Source organism: Semicossyphus pulcher, unplaced genomic scaffold, assembly GCF_022749685.1.
Source record: "Semicossyphus pulcher isolate SPU_LCO1_2020_fin unplaced genomic scaffold, fSemPul1.0.p SCAF_8, whole genome shotgun sequence".
In the NCBI taxonomy this organism is placed as follows: domain Eukaryota; kingdom Metazoa; phylum Chordata; class Actinopteri; order Labriformes; family Labridae; genus Semicossyphus; species Semicossyphus pulcher.
The window spans coordinates 10,274,607-10,295,889 of record NW_027211759.1 but is presented as its reverse complement, the minus strand read 5'-3'; the positions used below and the strand labels follow the sequence as shown (position 1 = coordinate 10,295,889).

The 21,283-nt window shown below is 41.9% G+C and overlaps 1 protein-coding gene across 1 annotated transcript; it reads right to left on the bottom strand.

Annotated features, from left to right (window-relative positions):
* Positions 1-1,046: 1,046 nt before the first annotated feature.
* Positions 1,047-14,276, bottom strand: mov10l1 (Mov10 like RNA helicase 1). The gene is made up of 26 exons (XM_069686033.1): positions 14,180-14,276; positions 13,886-14,073; positions 13,495-13,654; positions 13,156-13,268; positions 12,818-13,005; positions 12,402-12,542; positions 12,011-12,256; positions 11,723-11,920; positions 10,780-10,894; positions 10,348-10,525; positions 10,189-10,259; positions 9,985-10,076; positions 9,841-9,896; positions 8,486-8,580; positions 8,341-8,407; positions 8,072-8,253; positions 7,773-7,919; positions 7,441-7,562; positions 7,235-7,334; positions 6,739-6,885; positions 5,708-5,881; positions 5,365-5,514; positions 5,093-5,200; positions 1,988-2,128; positions 1,790-1,881; positions 1,047-1,074 (listed from the first exon to the last, which is right to left on the bottom strand). The coding sequence occupies exons 1-26, from the start codon at positions 14,274-14,276 to the stop codon at positions 1,047-1,049; spliced, it is 3,396 nt and encodes a 1,131-aa protein (XP_069542134.1).
* Positions 14,277-21,283: the final 7,007 nt, after the last annotated feature.

Below are 21,283 nucleotides of genomic sequence, written 5' to 3'. Positions count from 1 at the left end.
ATTGTTCTGCACCAAAACAAATTCCTTGTATGTGTACCGTCACCTAAAGACCTTGTAAGCTGAAGTCATGCTGCCTCGATGTCGAGGAACGATGTCAGTTTATAAGTTGTGAAGTTATTTTCCAAAATCGTTTAATATCATAATGCATTTTCTATTTGGGTAATATTTTCCTCCGCAGTGCAGTCCACACACAGAGAGAGGAGGACGGTGGAACAAGCACCTGAGACACACATCAAAGACAGGCGTGGTGGGACAGGGTGTCTGAGCTCGCCTCCCCTCGCAACACAGTGAACTCAGATAAAAGCTGTCTCCTCCCTGCACATAAGAGACCCATTAACTAAAGAGACTGAACCCCCCCCTCTTTTCTCTCCCCCCCCCCCCCATCCTGCTGGGCTCCAGTGGGACTGACAGTCCCTGTGCAGACTGTCAGTAGCACTCAATTGTCACATCCAGTCTCCGGGCCTTCTGGGCAGACGCTGCCACGCCGAGGTGAGCAGACAACTCGCCCCCCCGCAAACTACAGACATCTGTGGATCAAATCAATAAGCTGCAGCAGACGAGTGCAGTTAAAACTTTACTTTTACATTCTCAGAGCAAAGCACTGGAAATATTCTACTGTTAAAATCAGGCCAATGACATTCAAATCATTCCAGTAGCATTATTGTGCAGCCTTGGCAGATCATTACAGTAGAGCTGCTATGACGCAGTTAACAATAATTTACCCATAATCTGTGACAGCTTCATTAAAAAAATCTTATGCACAGTCAAGCACATCAGCTTAATAATCACAGGATACAGACTTTATTGTGCAGTGTACACAAGAGTCGTCTTTATTTCTACAACTGAACAGAAATGCATTTGGTTTTCACAGAAACTACAAACGTCCCTCTTTATACCTTTATTTGAGTTAACACTGAACGAGACAGCAGCAGCTCGCTTTGCAAACAGTGAAGAAAAGGTGTAAGGGGAAAAAACACAACTTAGAACACGATCAGACAGTCTGGTTGATGGAGCCGAGGTCCACCATCTATGAGTGCATCGTCCTGTCATGCGCTCCTTTGCTCCTTTGCAACTCTGCTGGAGAAAAAAAGTGGGTTCACAACTGGCAAAAAGATGCTTAAAATAGGACTGTTAATGTTCTGCCTTTAAATCAGTCGCGTTAAAAACGATGCTAAATAAATGCTTGTGCAAAGCGTGTAAACACACGTCTTGAATTGTATTAAGCCGCTTTCCCACTGGTCAAAAAGCCCGCTCACACCCGCTAACATTTTTTTGCTTTGTGGGAAAGGCACGATTGGCTTTCAGACCCGGGTCAAATGACTCTGCAGTAGACGCAGGTAATTATCGCCTCGGCTCCGATTGGCATTGATGTGAACACAAAACCCGTGTCGTTAGCTAATGTGTACCCCCTCTCCGGCGCGATGCTGTGCTCCGCCTGTAACTTCTGCGACTCCTTGTCATCTGAGCCCGTCTCCGTCCGAGCAGCGCTCGAACATCGTCCCAAATTTGTCAGCACAGAGTTCAATAAACACATTGAATGAGTAATAGATACAATAAAGACCTAACCACTGTAACATCTTCAGTTTACCAACCCTGTTTCAGGCGCGTTTGTGACGTCAGACGATGACGCAGCATAAAAGAGACCGACAGGATTATTAGCAGGTCTTCCCAGGTCTGAAAAAGCAGCGTAAACGTGCTAATTTCACTGGGAATGGGGTATTAGATTGTGTGGAAGCACCTAATAAATGTAAATAAACATTATGAATAAAGACGATGGCAGTATACATACATTTCAGTGTCTCTTAGGGAGGGAGGGGGGTCACAGCCCAGATATGCTCCGTTGATGAAACAGTACTGCAGCAGAGTCCTGAAGCATGGATCCTGGATAGAAATAAAGACATATAAAAGGCTGGATGTTTAACACACTATTCACAAAAACACATTCTGTAATAAAAGAAAGGATCACATAGAGTGTTTTATAGCTCACCCTGATGAGAACGTGGGGGTTCCCGACAATTAAGAGCAGGGCTTTGGAACGAGTGACGGCCACGTTGAAGCGTTTGGGGTTTGACAGAAAGCCGAGCACACTCTGCAAATCAGCACTCTGTACCGACTCATTAGAGCGCACCTATATTTCAAGAGAATGAAAATTACTGAGGAATTGCTCAACAGGTTATGACTCCATCTACTTTATTTTAAGGAAGAAAAACCACAATGCAACATCCTCTTTATTTTAGTACAAGTGTTATGTTGACGTCTTTATTACAGCCTCAAAGTGAAATTTTGTGCTGATTGAATTCTAAAAAATATAGGAGAATACGCTTCAAATCATACTTCTTTACCCAGTCTCTGACACATTGTACGAGTCACAAAAACTACTGTTTATCGAGCACTTCCTTTTCAATACAAACAGTGATATCAAGGGGCTATTTGCAAGCTAACAACATCTGGTTTAAAGCTAATGAACAAAAAAGGGCTCAACGCTTTTTGTCACCTTCTTTCCACCATAATAAAGTGTAAAATGTTTCCTGGATGTTTTTGGCGGTGCAAAGTGAGCTGTTTCCCAAGGTTCACCCTGTATGTAAAGTCTACCAAGGAGAAAATATGCCGTAATATCCAACAGGAAGTTCCGACAAAGTAATTTGATTGAACAAGAGTATAGAGTATAACTTCACTGGGACTTTCTACTATGTGTATCCAGGGTTCCCACTCTTTCCCTGAAATTATTTTCCAGGACTTTTCCAGGAAATTTCAGCCGCTACAGAGACAAGTTATCACGTCATACTCTAATACATTCCCCTGTCCCCCTCATTCTTTGGAAGTGTTCTGAACGACACGCCCACTATAACCCTCCTCGGCTCCTCTGCCTGTCACTCAACGGAGGACAGAGAGGAGCCTGTGGCCGCAGGAGAGAAAAAGCTCACACTCGCAGACCAATACTAGCGAAACTTTTCAACATACAGTCGCTAGTTTTGTCTCTAGGCGCTAAGTCCTTAATGGGGTCTGAAAAGTCGCTAAATCTAGCGACAAAGTCAATTGGAAGCACTGGGTTGCAGAACTGCTCTAAGCGGAAATGCAAATTTGATTGACTGGTAGCGTCACGTGGGGCGCTGCGCCACCTAGAAGCAGAGAAGCGCTGTGCCTTAATGTTGCCCAGAAAAAGGTGACAACAGACATGCATGCGCATAACTTTTAACCCGTTTGCATTCGCTCACAAGGCAGGAGGAGGATAAATAATTTTCCAGGAAAACGTAACCGTTTCCAGGACATTTGACCTTTTTTCTCATTTTCCATATGTTTTCCATGACTGGAAAATTGGTCAATCATTTTCCAGGTTTTCCAGGACGCGTGGGAACCCTGGTATCACTCCCCTTTGGGTGTTTTGAATACCTTTCATGAATGCCACGCAACGCTACAGCAAATGGTCTTTGACTTGATTGATCACACATGCCGCAAAAGCATCTCTTATTTTACTGGTTGCACAACCAGTGCAAACATAAAGATACATTTAAAATGGTCTGCGGTAATATGTAGATATACACAAAGTCGGAAGTCAGCAGAAAATGGTTGTATTTTGCGAGGCAACAGTCCAGTCGTGGTTAAGTTATCTGATTACATAGCTTAAGCGAAAAGTTACGCTAGAAATCTCAGAGTTTAGAGCCGCTCGTGTTTTGCTTTCATAGCAGCAGTCACCTACAGAAGTCAGAGACGATGTAAGTTTAACCTCAACATAAAACGCTATTGTTGCAGCATATTAAGTTGATCTTTATCTCTTTCTTTTGCTACGATAAACGTTGTTGCTAAACCTGATTGTGAAACAGCATTCATTCATCTCACCATCTTCATATGAACAAATAGTGTTAATTAAGTAAACAGGAACTATTTTAGTCCGAGTCCCATTGCATTCCTGTTTATAAATGCTAGGGATCAGTTTTGAACATTTTGCTCACACATCAATTGGAAAAATAAGATCACAGAACAGCAATGAGAGCTGCTTTGCCTCTTTACCTCCACAGTCAGCACGCAGCAGGCACAAGAGTTGGTGATTGCAAAATCAACAAGCTGAAACATCACAAGGCACTGTGGGATACTCTAGAACCGTGGTTCTCAACTGGTGGGTCACGGATATATGCTGCGCTTTTATTTTGAAGGACATGGATTTCATATGACATTCATATGCACCTGCGTGCAGTAGTAGTGTAGTTTATTCACCCTCCATGTATCCACTGATTGGGTAATCCCAGCGACAGTTACATCTACATTCTTGAAACGTGATGAGCCTGAAAGTAGTTGCATTTATGAAGCACTTTTTAGTTTATTTCCATTGAAAAAACACTTTAACTTGAATGAGTTTTAGAGGAAATATTTTCCTGTTAACGCACTCTTGCTGATCATTTTGGTTGACTATTATACTGTTGTGTTTTGTGATGTTTTGTTCCATCTCAGGTCCATACTACACCATTTTTCATTAAATTCTTTCAAGTGGTTGAAGAAATTCAGAAATTTGGGTCGCAATTTGTCTTGAAGGAGGTGGTGGTGGGTCCTGAGTTTAGACCAGTTGAGAACTACTGCTCCTGAACAGTGGTTCCCAACATGTGGTCTGGGCCTCCCTCAGGGGGGCGCCAAAGATAGCTGGGGGTGCGCAAGGCTTTGTCTGCACTAAGATTGTCACGATTAGATTTGCACATGTTAAATAAAATAATTAACAAAGCACTTACTTGATAATCAAAAGCCTGTTCAACAATTAAAATTTTGATATTTTTGGTCCACACCTCTGCGAACGAGGGGGCAGAGGGGGCTCCAAGGAAAAAAGGTTGAGAACCAGAGGTCATTTCATTTCTCAAACCCTGTTGTGAAATTAAATGACTTCAGGGTTTGTGTGTTTTTTGCATTAACTTTAACATGTTTAATTAGTTATTAGTTCAAAAAACGTATTTTTCAGGATCCAGCACCTCACTGACAGCGCTTTTGTCTAAATCATGTGTCAGCTGAGAAACTGAAACTACTTTAACTGACCACATGGTGGTGCTCAAAAACTATTTTTTTAAATTATAGAAACAAACGCACTTCTATCACCCAGTTTTCTGCCTACCGTAGACAAGATGATGACCAGGTACTCTTGTCCTTGGAACTCCTCCACAGAGCCAACTTTGACGTCAGACAGGCCTTCCTTAGCCAACAGCACTCTAATCTTCTCGCACTGAAGAGTAATAGTTGAAACACAAGGACACTATCAGGTAACAGCATACAGGCAATATATAATGACAGTGAAGATCTTTTCTTTATTAAGATGAAAAAGGAAAATTAGATCATACTCCTCAGAAAGAACAAGACACATTTCACTGATAAACTGTGCAGTCTTACTTGTTTCCTGTACGGGGCAATAATGCCAATGTCAGTGGCCTTCACAGGATTGTAGAGCCTCTTGGCGAGCTGGCAGCAGTAGATCATGACCTGAACAGCCTCCACTGGGTTGAACCAGGATGGATTGTTACCTTCCCTCATTTCTGTGGCCTAAGAGGAGAGAAAATACATGGAATCAATAATATCTCAGTAATTCAACTTGACATAATAATAACCCTTATAAAGACTACTTTTTTACATGCACTGACACAAACTCAGTATGGTGCATATTCATTGTAGGGATGGGTCTCATTCCATTGTGGGTCAGCCTTGCAAAAGTGTAACCATATAATTCTTGACTCACCCTAACTCCATGGAGGAGGAGTGGGAAGCCTTTTTTGGGGAGGGTTTTCCACTGGCAGAGAGAGTCTACGATGTCCCTGGGAGCTTTAACGCACAGCTCGTCCTGGTAGAAGAGCTTGGAGGGCAGCATGAGCAGAGCCTCGTGAGATCGGTAGTTGTAGATCAGCTTTGTCACCTGTAGTAGTAAAACTGCTTCTTAATCATTATTACACATGGTATTTGGGCTTATGGTTTTACAATGGCAACTGACTGGTATCAATAATAGCACTTCAATCTTGGATCCCATCAGCTATAGTCTGACAATGATATATCCTCTGGGGACAACGGTGAACATGCCGGGGCATGTAGCCAGCGGTTAGCGATAAGTTTTCTTGTGATTTACTTTAATGACAGGTCTTACTTTTGCCGAAATTTCCACATCATGATGCAGATTGGTAAAAAGTAAAAATGAAGCTTTGTCAGGTCAAGAAAACGACTTTTAAAATGCTTGTTTGTTGAACAGAGGTCGGATCAATCATTTGTGATGCATTCGAGGAAGTCGGGAAATCTGAACGCTGAACAACTTTCATGACACAGCGTCAGGGAATTTATCTCAAGTTAAATTTTAGATCTAGAACGGATTGTTAGCGGTTAGCATGCAGATGTCAGTTTGTAGAGATTACAGATGACGCTGATGGGAGTTGGGATGTCATTATGGCGCATTACGTTCTGTCTGCTTTTGCTCTCCACACGCACTGTTTTTCCCTGCATACGCTGCAGCCTGCTGATACGTGATTGGTCAATATTACTTGGACTACAAGCATAGTACAAACAAAAACCAGAACACTTGCCGTCCTGGAAATTCACATCCCTGCCTACAGACTCTTTCTTTCATAAAAGAAAGGTAAATAAACTTATCAGTTGCCATATAGCAGAGAACATAGACAGCATGTGGAATATTTTGCTTATCTTTATGCATGCCAAGTTCTTCTTTGCAAAGGACAACTTGAAATAGATCAAAACACAATGCATTTTTGTATGAAGTGCACCAACCAGATTAGGGTTGTATCCCCAGCTGTGTCTAGTGTACAATGTGTTGGCCATCAGCCTCTCCAACAAAGACACCCCCAGACCGAAGGCAGTGGCCAGCTTGGACTTCACCACTGGACCCAACTGACGGGGATCTCCGGCCAACACAATCTAAGCAGGCAAGGGGGAAAATAAAGTCATTATTAATTAATAAGTTCAGGCAAGTGATTAATTATTAATAAGAGATTAATAATTCAGAAAAAAACACTGAAAAAGTGATGTCTCAGTTGTGAATATCTGGTATATCCTGCAGCAAGTCTGTGCAGAAATCATGATAAAAGTGAGTGGCATGAAAACAAACAGAATTTGACTGTTATGGCAAATATAAAACTTTTCTTTTGCATCCAAATAGCTGGTCCGAATTACTTCGATTACCGAAGTGTGACATGCCTGCACACAAGGCAGAACAGCACAGAACCTTTGAGGTTTGAGGTTAATCACTGCGTGCATCTGTGCTGACCTGTCCATCTCTCTCTGACACAAGACTCATGGGAATCAGGGACTCAGGTTCGGTAGCCTGGCCGGCTTCATCCAGAAACAAGTGGGTAAAATGTCCCACTCTGTAGAGAAGAAAGGAAATTCACAGAAAGTAAACTGAGCTGCAAATAGGAGACATAAACGAGGACAAGAGCTACCCATTTAAACTGCTGACAACCCAGGCCTTACTGTAGTCCAATTTTAGGGAACATGCCAGCGCTGGAGCAGGTGCTGACCACAATCCTGTGAAAAGACGCACAACGGATGTCTTCTCCAGCTTGTGAGTACTGTGTCAGCACTTCCGGGATGGACTACAAAAAGGAAAAAAAAGGTCATATCAACAAAGCATGTACACAGAAAGAAAATGAATTCACAGCATTCATCATTTAAAAGGATTACTCGCAACTGTACTGCCCAACCTGGTGGCGATGGCATCAGTATTGCACACAGGAGCATGTATATTTTTCTTTCATCATACACCTGTAATGAGCTGTTTGGTGCGGCCTGATGCTATTCAGTACCTCCTCCTGCCTACACGATGCGTTCACACGGGCCATACTTGCAGCATGCAGGAAGCCACTGTCATGCAGGCGGATGCAGATGAGGTCAGCAGCACTGTTGGAAGGAGTACATACGAGTACTCGACTACTGGGTACAAAGTGGTAAACCTGGAGGTGGAAACATTTCATGAAGTCACACAAGAACGGGGCCAGAATGGGACAAAGGTTGACAGACAGGCAGAGAGAACGATGCACGGACAAGCAGATGGAAGTATTTTCTGTCTGTATTGATTTTATTTTGAGTTTGACTTCATATGTACCTGTAGTATGGCCTCTATGAGGGTGATGGTCTTTCCGGTGCCTGGAGGTCCAAACAGCACATAGGGAGTGGGTCGACACTCTCCCACCAGGATCCTCTTCACCGCTTCTCTCTGCGGGGGGTTCAGGTCCGGGTTAAAGAACTGCCCTTCGCTGGGGATGGGTTTGGATGGCAGTCTACCGTCTAGAAGGATTTTAAATTAGTCATCATGTTTCAGATGTTGTCACATATGAAAAAGCAACACAAAAAACAAAGAAATAAAAGCTGTACCTTTGGTCTGTGTGCTCTTTGACTTCACGTCAATAGAAAACACATTTCCATTTTCTAGAACTGGAGCCTGGTGTTTAGAGACAAGTATGTTAATCAAAATTAGACTTAAAGACATAAATGTATTTTAGGGTCTTTTCTTTTTCACCTCATCGTCCTCCATTGTTTCGTTTTGGTCTGGCTCCTCGGCCCACTTCCCTGACCACTGAGGGGTCTGAAGAGTCACACTAGAGGGAAAGAGAACTGCCCAAAAATGTAGAAATACAGCAATGAAAACATTCTAGACAATCTTTAAACGAGAATAATCATTAAGAGAGACGTTTGGTATTTTTAAACCTGGGCCCCGATTTTCACAAATTTCGGAGTGACTCGTAGGAACAAAAACTTTTGGCACCGGTTCAGTAGATGGCCTCCAACGTAGCCGCAATACGGCTGAAATGGCTGCAACATAATCCAAGGAGAAGTCTCCCTCTGAAATCTCGGGGGTGGTGAGATTTTACCTGAAGAGGACGGCAGTTCAAATGCCTCATCTTCATCGTCAATCGGGTAAATATTCAGCCATGGCTTTTGAAATATATTCTCGCTGGCAGTCCTCTACGTAAACAAATCCTCTCTCCAACTCTAACTCACATTTCCACCGTCCTAGAGATTTCAGAGCGAGACTTCTCCTTGAGTGAGACTTCTGTTTCTGGTTACACAAAAAGAGACTTACTCTTTAAACAAAGGACTATTTTGCAAGCGACTTTGTAGGGATCATTTCCAGAATATTGTCGGACACCTGGAGTAGCAATCTGAGCCTGTCAGTGACAAAAACAAGCACTTTTAGTGGACGTACTTTGATTGGGAGCAGTTGCCCCAGGGGATTATGTTGCAGCCGTTGCGGCCGTATCGCGGCTACAGCGGACAACATCTATTGGACCGATTCCAAAAGTTTTTGTTCATACGAGTCATTTCGAGACCCAAATTTGCAAAAATAGGACCCAGGTTTAAAAATACCAAACTTCTCCTTTGATGATTGTGTTGCATCTCTCAGCAATAAATTAAAATCTGAAGGGTCTTGTTCAAAAGCAAGCAAGCTTCATTAAAACAAATTTAAAATTGAGGTGTGTCTACTTGATAACGCCGAGCTATAAAGACAAAAAATGAAATGTTTGGTTGTGAAAATGATTTTATGTATCGGAGCAGGCAGACACAGCTGGAGTAGAAAAATGTGATATTAAATGAATCCCTGGTTGTTATTCTACCTTGTTTATCTCTGACTATAACATCAGAGAGGATGGGATAAAGAGCAAACAGCACCCTCTGGAGCCAAAGTCGTGGCAGTGTCAATATGTGTCCTCCAACGAAAGGATGGTTTTTAAATAAGATGCAATACTTTACAGTTTAAACTCTTTTATTATGCAACAAGATTTTTAAACTTTTTTAAATGAAATTATATATATCCTTTCTCAATTACTAGGAAGCATACTGTATGCTGCAAAGACTTAGAGAAAAGCAACTTACTTTCACCAAACTGTTTAGTCTGGTCAAGTGCCTTGTGACATCGCCTCATGGTCAATCTAGCAATGCAAGCAGTCAAAAAACTTATATTACAACTATGAAACATTATGTCTGAGTGAAATCTGAAATTGCAAACATCTTTATTACCTGTTGAAAGAGAACTCAACATCAAGCGGCTCGCCGAGGTAGCTCCGCTGGAACTCTGAGTTCACTCTTAAACTCACTTCTTCATTGTTGATCTTTGATTCCAAACAAAGCATGTTATTAAAGCTATGAGGGAGCTTAAGAGCGCATTTATGTTTAATTACACAGAACATAAAAGATGCATCAGAGTGTCAAATATCTTCGTACCTCTGTGACAAAGCTAACATACTCCATTACCACACCGTCACTTCGTGGTTTCTTCAATACTATTCTGTCACCTGCAGAGCAAACTCCTGTCAAAAACAACTCATAAAAACACCTTCACAATCCTTCAAGCAAACATGAGACAATGAAAGGCCTCCTCACCTATGGAGAGACTGGGTCTGCCTTCAGCCAAGCCCAGGACCTCTAGGTGCAGGTAGACCGCTCCTTTCCTGAGAAGCGCCCCGTTGATATTGAACTCTCTAACCTCCCTTTCTGCATGCAGCTCTTCCAACCAAAGGAGCGTTGAGAAACGTGAATGCATGTTGGATGGTGAAAGCACCTAAGAAAACAGACCCGGCAAGAAGGATTAGTAAGTATCATACATCTCCCTGCTTGTTAAAGTTCTGCGTTTCACTCCTGTGTTTGGATGCTGACTCAAGAAAGCAAAAGAAATTGATCTTCATTATCTAAAGCGCATTAATGCACCATCAATAAAACCATTTATTGTGCAGGTGGCACTAATCCAACTCTAATCTAACAATTTTATGAAGTTATTTAACACAACCAGCTAAGCTTAATCATCGTCACGCTCACCTCTCCCAGGCAGGGCTGAGTCACCAGCACGTCACTCTGTGCCTCCACACAGTCTCTGAGAGCCTGGGGCACTGGATAGTTTTGTAGGAAGTTGGGAAGCCGACGCTTAGTAAGCCTACAGTCCATTTGTAACAAGATGTGACAAATACAACTCATTTTGTATTCAATATCAGCTTTTGTTGACAATATTGATGACAGAAATTAACTATGACATGAACAAAGACAAAAAAATAATTCATATTTAAGTGAAGTTGCAGCTTGTATATTGATCCATTCTTCAAATTGTCCAATTCTATCTAGAACATGGAAAACAAAAAAGGGTCAGGATTTCATTATTTCACTTTTGGGTAAACTGACAAATTGAAAACATGATTCGAAGCTCCCTGATGCCAATATTTAGAGAGCAGGGCGGCCGATGGCCAATATATGAGGCCGTTATCATGTTGTTGCTTATTTTTGCATCTGATAAAATACAACAATTTAATAATAATAAAAAATGAGACACAAAATTGCTGAACTTGAATGAACATTTATTTAACTCTGTTGTCTGCATTTATCTGCAACTAGATCTACATTCTGTCTGCAGTACACTTCTTTTAGATTTACAAAAAATATATCTATTTAATAAATGTCCACTGGTAATCAAAAAACTAAACTTTGTAAAAAAAAAAAGTACATTAATATATGTGAATGAAAAATAAATAAAGTTTTAGTGCCCTTGAGAGAGAACAAAGAGCGAGGTGTTTCTAATACTCTGGCTCCATGGCAGCGCTGTTGTATTGAACTGCATTTGATTTTTCAGGTGTACCTAATGAAGTGGCCGGTGAGTGTATAAGCACATAGAGTACGTGGCAAGTATAACAGTAGCGTTAAGATATACTGGCAACATATTTCAAGCTTGGCACCCTTCCTCAGGCAGCAAGGGAAGCAGTTGTTTTGGTACCTTGGTGGGTCTTTGGGAGCAGAAACCGTGATCACGTGAGTAGGCATTGTTGAGACCTGGCGTGCATCACCAGGACTGTAGGGCACAGAGGGCTGCAGCAGGCTCTCCTCTTCACTGCCCACTGTGACCTCCAGGCGCCTCCCGATGGTGAAATGGGAAAAGTGCAGCAACAGCAGCTCAGCACAGCTCCCCAGGCTCCTGACAATTTACATACATGGAATGAAGTTGATTATACATTCACGTATGTTATTAACACTCTTGCAGCTAAAAAACGTTACAACAACTTACTTTGCATGGCAGGCTACTGCCACTGACAGCCTCTCTCCTGGTGTAATATCCACTTCTCTTTCCTCACTCCTTACACCAGGGGAATGGAGAGTGTCCTTTATCACCTCACCAATTCCTTTCTCTACCTCTTTTTCACCATTGATTTGTTTTTTGGACCCTTCGACAGTAACGAGGGTAAATTGTTCTTTTGAGTCCCAGCCAGCAAAGTCGCAGCACTTCAGCCTGTGGGTGTCTTTACCTTTATTTCTGTTATAAGAGAAAGATGAGGATTAAACAGTATGTTGTGCTACTGATGGACTTTACTTACATTTAACAGAGGCTTTTTACTTCTAAAATAATTTGCTTTTATACTTGAAATGTGAACATTTATTTCCTTTTTTTGGTCACTCACTGTATCCACAGCACCAGCTCTCGTTCCTCCCCGATCATCAGATCCCCAAACTGTCCATAGTCTGTTACTTCCAGCCCGCCTTTGTTTTCCAAAATGCTCTGGAGTTTAGCCTCTTGGAGGGGTGTAGCAGATACCTTTGAACTGCAACAAGAACAAAAAATGCAGTTATATAACTGATTTGTATCACAACACATCAACATGTATCCAAACGTGTAAAATACTTGTACACTTCTGATGATAAAGAGCTTTTTTAAATTATTCATTTATTCAGTCCTTTATTCAGCAAAAATAGTGACCCTAATACTTCAACATCTCATCTCTCAACATCTCCTTTTATGGCTGTCGCCCACCAAAGTCAATATATAAAATAGTTGCATGAATGTAAAAGTTTTAAGTCCAAAGACATTGGTGAATACCTCTGAAGGCAGGGTGCCATGCACAAAGCCCTCCAACTGTAGATGGATTGACTGCTCTCCACCATCACCAGGTTGACCAGGTGACCTAGCAAAGGCTGATAGTGGGCAGGCAGCAGCAGAGAGTCCAGGCTGAAGAACACACTGTCTTCCACAACTCCATTGTTACCATACACGCTGGTCACACGCACCTGGAAGTCATTCAGAGGATGGGAGAGGAATTCAAAAAGTCACCAACACCTTAATTGCAACGCCTTTTACAATTGCAACTGAAGCTCTAACAAAAAAGAAACAAATTGTAATAAGTTGGTATAGCCACAAACTTTCAGTGACGCAATTACCTGGTCTAGGCGGCAGTAGCGTAAAGGGGCCACAGAATGAGCCTGGGTGGTCCACTGGGTAGGATTTACAAAATATTTAGCTTGAACCCAGTCTCCTTTCATTGGGTTATAACCTTAAAAAAGGAGGGAAAATATACAGATGTGCCAGTGGTCAGGAAAGTAAACATCAGCCGGCAGCCAAGTGCTAAGTGATGTTGGTGTGGCTGTTAGTTTGTGTAAACTAAAACCAAACATTAACATTAAAAATATAGGTGTCTGTTTAATCAAAGTGCTTAAGATCTGAGACGGTGCATCTGAGCATGAGTTCAAGAGGCTTTTGCATTTTGCATTTAGCAGTACCTTCCCAAAGACTGTCGCGTGGGAAGTATGTGGTCTGGTTTATGTGGCCGCCATCCCCATCAAATGATGTGACTGTGCCAATGAGAGGCCGCAGCTGCATACTGTCACTTTCTAGGGAGGTTCTTCCTCCATCCTCCCAATCATCTGCATTCTTCTCTACCTAGATGACAGAATTAAGTGGTGCATTTCTCACAATGCTCATCATGATAAAGCCATTTTCCTTACACAAGTGCTGTAAGTAGAGGGAAAATACACAGAAGTATGTGATAGGACTCTGTAACCACTCAGACTACATTGACTTTTAGATGATGGAGGATGTATGAAATTATTTTCTAAAAATTAAAAACACTATATTGACTTCAAATTCTCGCTACACACAGGGGACACTCACCCTTACAGCTTTCCATCCGCTTTGGGCGCCATCTCTTACTGCTAAAAAGTTAACCAGGTCCCCTTCTTTCAGTGGCACCCCACCCAACACCTCTTCACTTGTGAAGTAGACTGAATCGTCTATCAAGCCATAGCCGAGGCACAGCTGGGTTACCACACTACCCCGCAGGTGGCGAATGTCCTCCATGCCTGTCCAGCAAAAGAGATATCGATTAAAACAATCACTGTTTTTCGTAGTGCTTTTGGACTTTTAACGTCAACTAGCAATACAAAATAACTTAGCTAACGCATTTACCCCTTGCACCGGTGAAAATGTCTTCCCCGTCCACCTCCACTGTCCTCCACAATGGGGAAACCAGCTTTGACAGCATACAACTCACAGCAGTAAACATAGCGGCCAAAGTATAGCTGAAGTGCTACCTATACACAATAACAAACAGAACAGAGGAGATTTTTTTTAACGTCCCAAGCCTTTGCAACCTCACGTTATTCAAATACAGCTAGTGGATGCTTCGATTTAAGGTTATTCGGCTCTTTGACATGGCCTTTACAATATCACTTGAACTGATGCTTTGTATTCTTGATGTAGTGAATGCTAATATGGCTTTTTTTAAGTTAAGAAACACTAAAAGATCAGAAACCAGACAAAAAACAATCTAAATCTAAAGTCCGTCTATTCAAATTTGGTCAATCTGTTGCTAGCTTAAATTGACGTTAGCGTTAGCTAGGAAAATGCTACTGATATGTTCAAAGCTAATGTATGCTAGAAGTTAACTTGCCTTTAGAGGAAGTGGACATGAAGATACAAGTAATTCAATGCAATGTTTTCGGAACTAAGAACAGAAGTGTTTCTATTCAAATTACAATAATATTACAAAATACAGTTCATACAGTTGTTGTCGAGACCTGCTGACTTTTCCTGCCTGAATCTGGATGTACTGTTAAAACTGGATACCGAACCAAATTACGGCACGGAAACGCCAAGTAAATCAATTTTGTAGGCGGCAAGGGGAGGTGCTATGAAAAATGTAGTGACCCATCGGAGGGGTGACTTGCATCCCATAATTCATTACCTGACAACGCATGTCAGGTCACGCTCACCCATCATGGCTGTGTGGCCATACAGCCTCCGTCTCATTGTGGCTCAGTATGGTGCGCCATGGCTGAAGTGTAGATATGCGTAGTGCGACACCTAGTGACGACACTTCGCGGGCTTTTTCTTGGTTCACAGCTAGATGACTGAGTGACTGCTACCGCGGTGAGTATATCTGCCTTTTTACTATATATATCCAAGCTCTGCGACCCCGCTGTCATTACACTGTTGTGAGGACGTGCACAACATGGACAGAAGAATCGCTCGCTTCGTGTTCCCAATTGGCTCCAATGTGAAGCAGGATGGAACAGCCCTGTATGAAGTGGTTGCAGCTGTTTTCATCGCCTAACTCAGCCACATCAACCTGAACTGGAGCCAGTTACTTACGCTCTGGTAAGTCATGAGTTTAGTGTTTTCTCACTCACTCTTTTTTTTCCTTATTATTTATACCAGGGTAAATATTAAGCATATAGCACACAGATTTTAGTCTAAGTAGTAATGTTAAAATGATGCATGTAAAATAGTATACAATATGAGACCTTCAGGTGCTGACGAATAAAAAAAGACACACTCTGACGTGACTCTGGTGTTCCCTCCACAGTGTGACAGTCATGGCGTTGAGCTTAGGAGAGTCAGGCCTCTCAGGGACAGCATCGGTCACCACCATCTTTGCTCTTATAGTTCTTGGGATTCCTGCAAGCGGCATCTGCCTCTTGGTAATCGTACATTGGATGCTGGAAGTTTAACCTGTGTTTGGAAGAGACCACCACACCTGATGTCAAACAGCACAGTGTGAAGTAGCACGTTCCCTAAGCTCTGTGGTTTATGGTTTTCAGAGATCTCCTCTGCTCTCCTGTCAACGTCCTGAGAGAATGCATCGGGGCGGCAGTCGTTGAGTGTATTTCAAAAAAAGAACTGGAGGAAATGGATGAACGTAAACTGCACATGGCAAGGTAAATCACAGTATTAGTAAATCACAGTACAGCATTAAAGGTAGCATCTAAAATGGCAGACATGGGCAAACATGCTACAACTGCCCAAAAGATTTCCATGTGGAGAACTGGGCTGCAAAAATTCTGAATGAATTCCAATTCTTAAACGCATATAAAAACCTAAAGCAGATACAACAATTGAAGTGAAAAAACAAATTCAATAAATAAACAGTCATAAACACACAAACCCAGAAAATACATGAAAAGGGAAAACGCTGCATATCCAGTCATCTCAGCAGAAGTCTCGAGGCCTTTAGCAGGGATGTGATTTTTTCAGATGAATCCAAAATTCTGGATTTTCAGACCTGAAAATGTGACCTGCGTGAATCCAACCAAACATGATGCGTTCACATCGAGCTAAAGGTTTTTCAGCATTGCACTTTTTCTTTGTCTTTGGAAGGCCAGGACTAAGACATGTCAGCCAGCTCTGAGGTCACATGACAACTTAGCAGAATGAAGGGAATGAACTACTTAATGCTCAGAGTTTGTTTGGGATTTTTAAATGAAAGTGGCTTCGTTTATCAAGTTGCAGCCCGTTTCCCTAAACCTTTTTTGCTCTTATAGTGCGTATGACCCTGTGGGCCACTGTATACATCACCCCAGTTCAAATCGTTTAATACCAATACATGAAGAAATGAACAAGGAACATTGTATCTAGTAGCAACTTGCAGAGAGTCAGTTGAAAGAAGCAGCAGAAGTTTCTACTCAGATATAACTGTAATTATTTACTTGGAGAAGGAAAATTAGAAAATTCTCATTTATATTGAAATGTTTTTCAGAGATCGGACTGCAGAGGTTGGTGGAGAGAGTGAGGAGATCCACGTTAATATTAGCCGATGAGGCACAGAATGGACACAGAGGCAGGTCCAGACAGGAGCTGAAGACCAAGTATCAGGGTTCCCACGCGTCCTGGAAAACCTGGAAAACCTAGAAAATCTGGAAATTTAGAGACTAGTTTTCCAGTCCTGGAAACACCTGGAAATTGATTAAAATGACCGAATTTCCTGGAAATAATTTCATGTTGTCCTGGAAAATTTAAATTTAATTTAGCCCCACGCTCAGCACAAGTTTGCCACTTCAACTCCAGTCAGAGCTCCCAGAGCTGTCACATTCACAATCGAGTCCTGCGACGGGTGTAAGATCGCCGCCTTTAGACGCTTTCTAACCAACTGAAAAACTTTTTTTTTTTTTTCAATACATTGCTATGGCCTTTCAGATGTAACTTGGATAGATGTAGACTTAATGAACGACTTCATTGCGCCTCCGTGCGTTTTACACAGAAGACAGAACATGACAGGTGTAATAATCCCGCCTTGAACTGGCAGTGTAAAAGGGGCTTGAGACACTTCATCATGAACCCTGCATCATCAAAAAAAAGGAGGAATAAAACTGGGGTTAAATGTGTCAGTATTAGGCCTACCGGTAAATGATATGACCGTTTGAGAGCAAGTGCTGTCCCGAAAACTCCTGGAAAGGTCCTGGATAATTATTTCTTAAAAAGAGTGGGAACCCTGAGTATGTTTGGCCTCAGATCAGCAAAAAGCAGCATGAACAGGCTGACTTTGATTGTTTAGTGCCACAGTTTGACCAATAGTTGTTCATTGTTTGTTTTTATTTCTTTTGCTTTATTGATAGATTGAATTTAAATGAGTTTTAATTAATTTAAATTATTTATTTAAAAATTAATCCTTTTTTGCATGTTATGTTTATGTACCAGCAGCCTTGATTGATTGATGGATTGATTTGATTTATTTGAAATCTTGTTTGAAATCTTTGATTGACTTTGATTGGAATTATTTTGTATATTATAGTTGATTGTTTTTTTAAGACTTCAATGATTGATTGAATTTCATTTTTTATTTATTGAAATCATTTATTTAAAATCAAATTAATCATTTTTTGAAGTTTCCCATATAAATGTATGCCTGCCTAACTTTGTCATGAATGTAACTAGTGTAAGTAAAAAGTTGTCATCATGTTCACTGTGATTTGTTATGTGCTGTCTCTGAAAGCTGAGTTCACACCGCTGGACCACTCATGTAAAGCTTTGAGGAGGAAATCCAAAGTCTTATAAAGAAAAATTGTTCTGCTTTAAAAAGCTCAGCAGAGTGAGGCATGTATGATTTTGATTTTAAGACTTGCAAAAAGTACTTTAATAGGTAAAAAAAAATAGATATAGAGCGGTTACATTGATTTACAGCTGTTCCCAAATAGCATTTTTATGTAGCTGGTACAAAAAAAATAATGTGCCTTTTGGAGACGAGTGAACCAGTGCATATTTACATAGTGACAAAGTGTATATCTGACCCGCTTGCAAGGGTGCTGCCTTCCCATAATCATACCCTAGTAATATGAGCTTAATAGCAACAATAAAGGTCTTTGTCCATGTAGTTCTTGATATTCGGAATCTGCTATTTTCATATGGTTTGACATCATAATGACCCTCCTGTGTGTACTGTAATACTGTCTTCGCTGACATTGATATGAACTGCTTTCACCACAAGAGGGCAGTGGCGGTGCACTCTATGCACAGTAAAGCTTCTGCGTCAGAGTGCAAATAAGGCCAGAGGAGGAATCAGATCAGACACTAATTGTGTCTTTGTTTCTATAACTAGACACTCTATTACTCTGTGTACAAATGATGAAGGGCCATAAATTATGTCCACTGTTGTGAGGACTACAGGGAAAATATGTGCAGTCCCTGATCAAATGTTTGACATTGTTCTAGACCTCCCTTCTATAATGCAGCTTGAGTACTCATGCATATGAGCAACCAACAAGACAATCTGAATGTTGGTCAGAGCTTTGCCACAGAAAGTTTTCTTCTTGGGTGAATATATTTAATGAAGAGTTGGCTTCTGGTCATTCTGCAAAGAATAAGTACCTGTCAACCATGCCTTAGATGAAGAACTGAATTTTATGGCCATGCTCTCTTTGCCCATGAGCGAGGTCACCTCAAGCTAAAGCTAACAGGCTAGTTGCACAAGAATAACAGAGAAGGGTAGTTTGCTAAGGTTAACAATGACAATGATGTGCTGCGCTCCTCTCCCTAACCCTCTCTCTTGGACTCGTCCTGCACTGTGAGGTCAGCAGTGCAAGATTTGAAGGAGCAGCTTTAAAGTTTTTCTAGTTGGACACATTCTGGCTTCCTCTCTCTGTTTTTCCAAGGTCCCTAATCCAGCTTTTAACAGTAAAGTGGAGTTTAAGTTTTTTTTTTTTGTTAGCAATCCGTCCGTATTTTTTTGTTCAGGTAAGAAACTAAATATGTGTTTACAGCTGTAGGTCTGTAGTGTACAGCGCAGCCACATGGAAAAGTGGGATTAATTAGGTAATCCCTTCTGAGATTTCCTGCATTCTCTTTCAGTATGGAAACCAGATGAAAATAGGAATTCATTTGGAATGATGAATGAAAATAAAACACAGGAAGTGTAGGAACACAGCAAAGGCAAATAGAGACAATTTTTCTTTGGCATCTGCTATTCATCATATTAGAATGATTGCACTGTGTAAAATAACATACGTGTGTATATTTGATATATTCTATACTCTTGTTTTACAGTGCTTTGATTTTTCCTCGACTGAGACTGACGGAACAGAAGGCCAACTTTCTTCAAACTTTAATACAACAGCAGTTGTTTGAGACAGGAGGCAGATTTATTTCTTGAAGATCAGTATAGTACACTGCTCAAAAAAATTAAGGGAACACTTCATAGTCACATTATAACACCAAGTCAGTTAAATTTAAGGGATATCAATCTGTCCATTTAGGAAGCAATCAATTTCACCTGCTGTGGTGCAAATTAAAGAGACAACAGGTGCAATGGAGAGGCAAAACCAAGACAACCCCAAAAAGGGAATGGTTTTGCATGTGGTGGCCACAGACAGTTGCTCTCTCCTGATACTTCCTGACTGATTCTTCTTTAGTTTTGTGTTCTGCTAGTGTCCTTGTCACTACTGGTAGCATGAGGCGGTACCTGCAGCCCAATCAGGCTGCACAGGTAGTCCAGCTCCTCCAGGACGGCACATCCGTACGTGCGGTCGCAAGACGGTTTGCTATGTCTCCCAGCACAGTCTCAAGAGCGTGGAGGAGGTACCAGGAGACCGGTTGTTACACGAGGAGAGCTGGACAGGGCCGTAGAAGGGCATCAACCCAGCAGCAGGAGCGATATTTGCTACTTTGTGCGAGGAGGAACAGGAGGAGAACTGCCAGAGCCCTACAAAATGACCTCCAGCAGGCTACTGGCTTGCATGTTTCTGACCAAACTGTCAGAAACAGACTCCATGAGGGTGGCATGAGGGCCTGACGTCCTCTAATCGGACCTGTGCTCACAGCCCAGCACCGTGCAGCTCCATTAGCCTTCGCCAGAGAACACCAGAATTGGCAGGTCCACCATTGGCGCCCCGTTCTATTCACAGATGAGAGCAGGTTCACACTGAGCACATGTGACAGACGTGAAAGAGTCTGGAGATGCTGTGGTGAACGTTATGCTGCCTCTAACATCGCACAGACCTCCATGTCATAGCCAATGGTACCCTGCATGCTGTTAGGTACCGGGATGAAATCCTCCAAGCAATTGTAAGACCTTATGGTGGTAGTGGGCCCTGGGTTCCTCCTGGTGCAGGACAATGCCTGGCCTTATGTGGCCAGAGTGTGTAGGAAGTTCTTGGATTGACTGGCCCTCTCGTTCCCCTGACCTAAATCCAACTGAGCACCTATGGGACATTAGGTATCAATGCATCAGAAGCCGCCAAGTACCGCCCGGACTGTCCAGGAGCTCACTGATGCCCTGATCCAGGTCTGGGAGGAGATCCCCCAGGACACCATCCGCCGACTCATCAGGAGTAGCCCAGACGTTGTCGGGAGTGCATGCGAGCTCGCGGGGGCCATACACACTACTGAGTCACATCATAAGTTGCCATGATGACATTCACGCAAGTTGGATCAGTCTTTGATTTCATTTTTTTACTTTGATTTTGGGTGTGATTTTGAATCCAACCCTCAATGGGCTGATGATTTTGGTTTCCACTAACCGTTGTTACATCATTTTATTCTCAACAAATTATACAATGTACATCGGTAAAGATTTTCCACTTGAATTATACGTTCATCAAGATCTGATGTTTGATTTAAGTGTACCCTTAATTTTTTTGAGCAGTGTACATTCTCAACAGACAGTCAGAGAGCACATACCTGCTCCGAGGTTGCGCAATCTGACTCCGTGTTTCTCCTCTTCCTCTGCCCAAATTTCTGAAGACTCTGACCAAGGAGTGGGCTGCAAATCGTCTGTAACCAACTTCAACTCTAATTATGTTT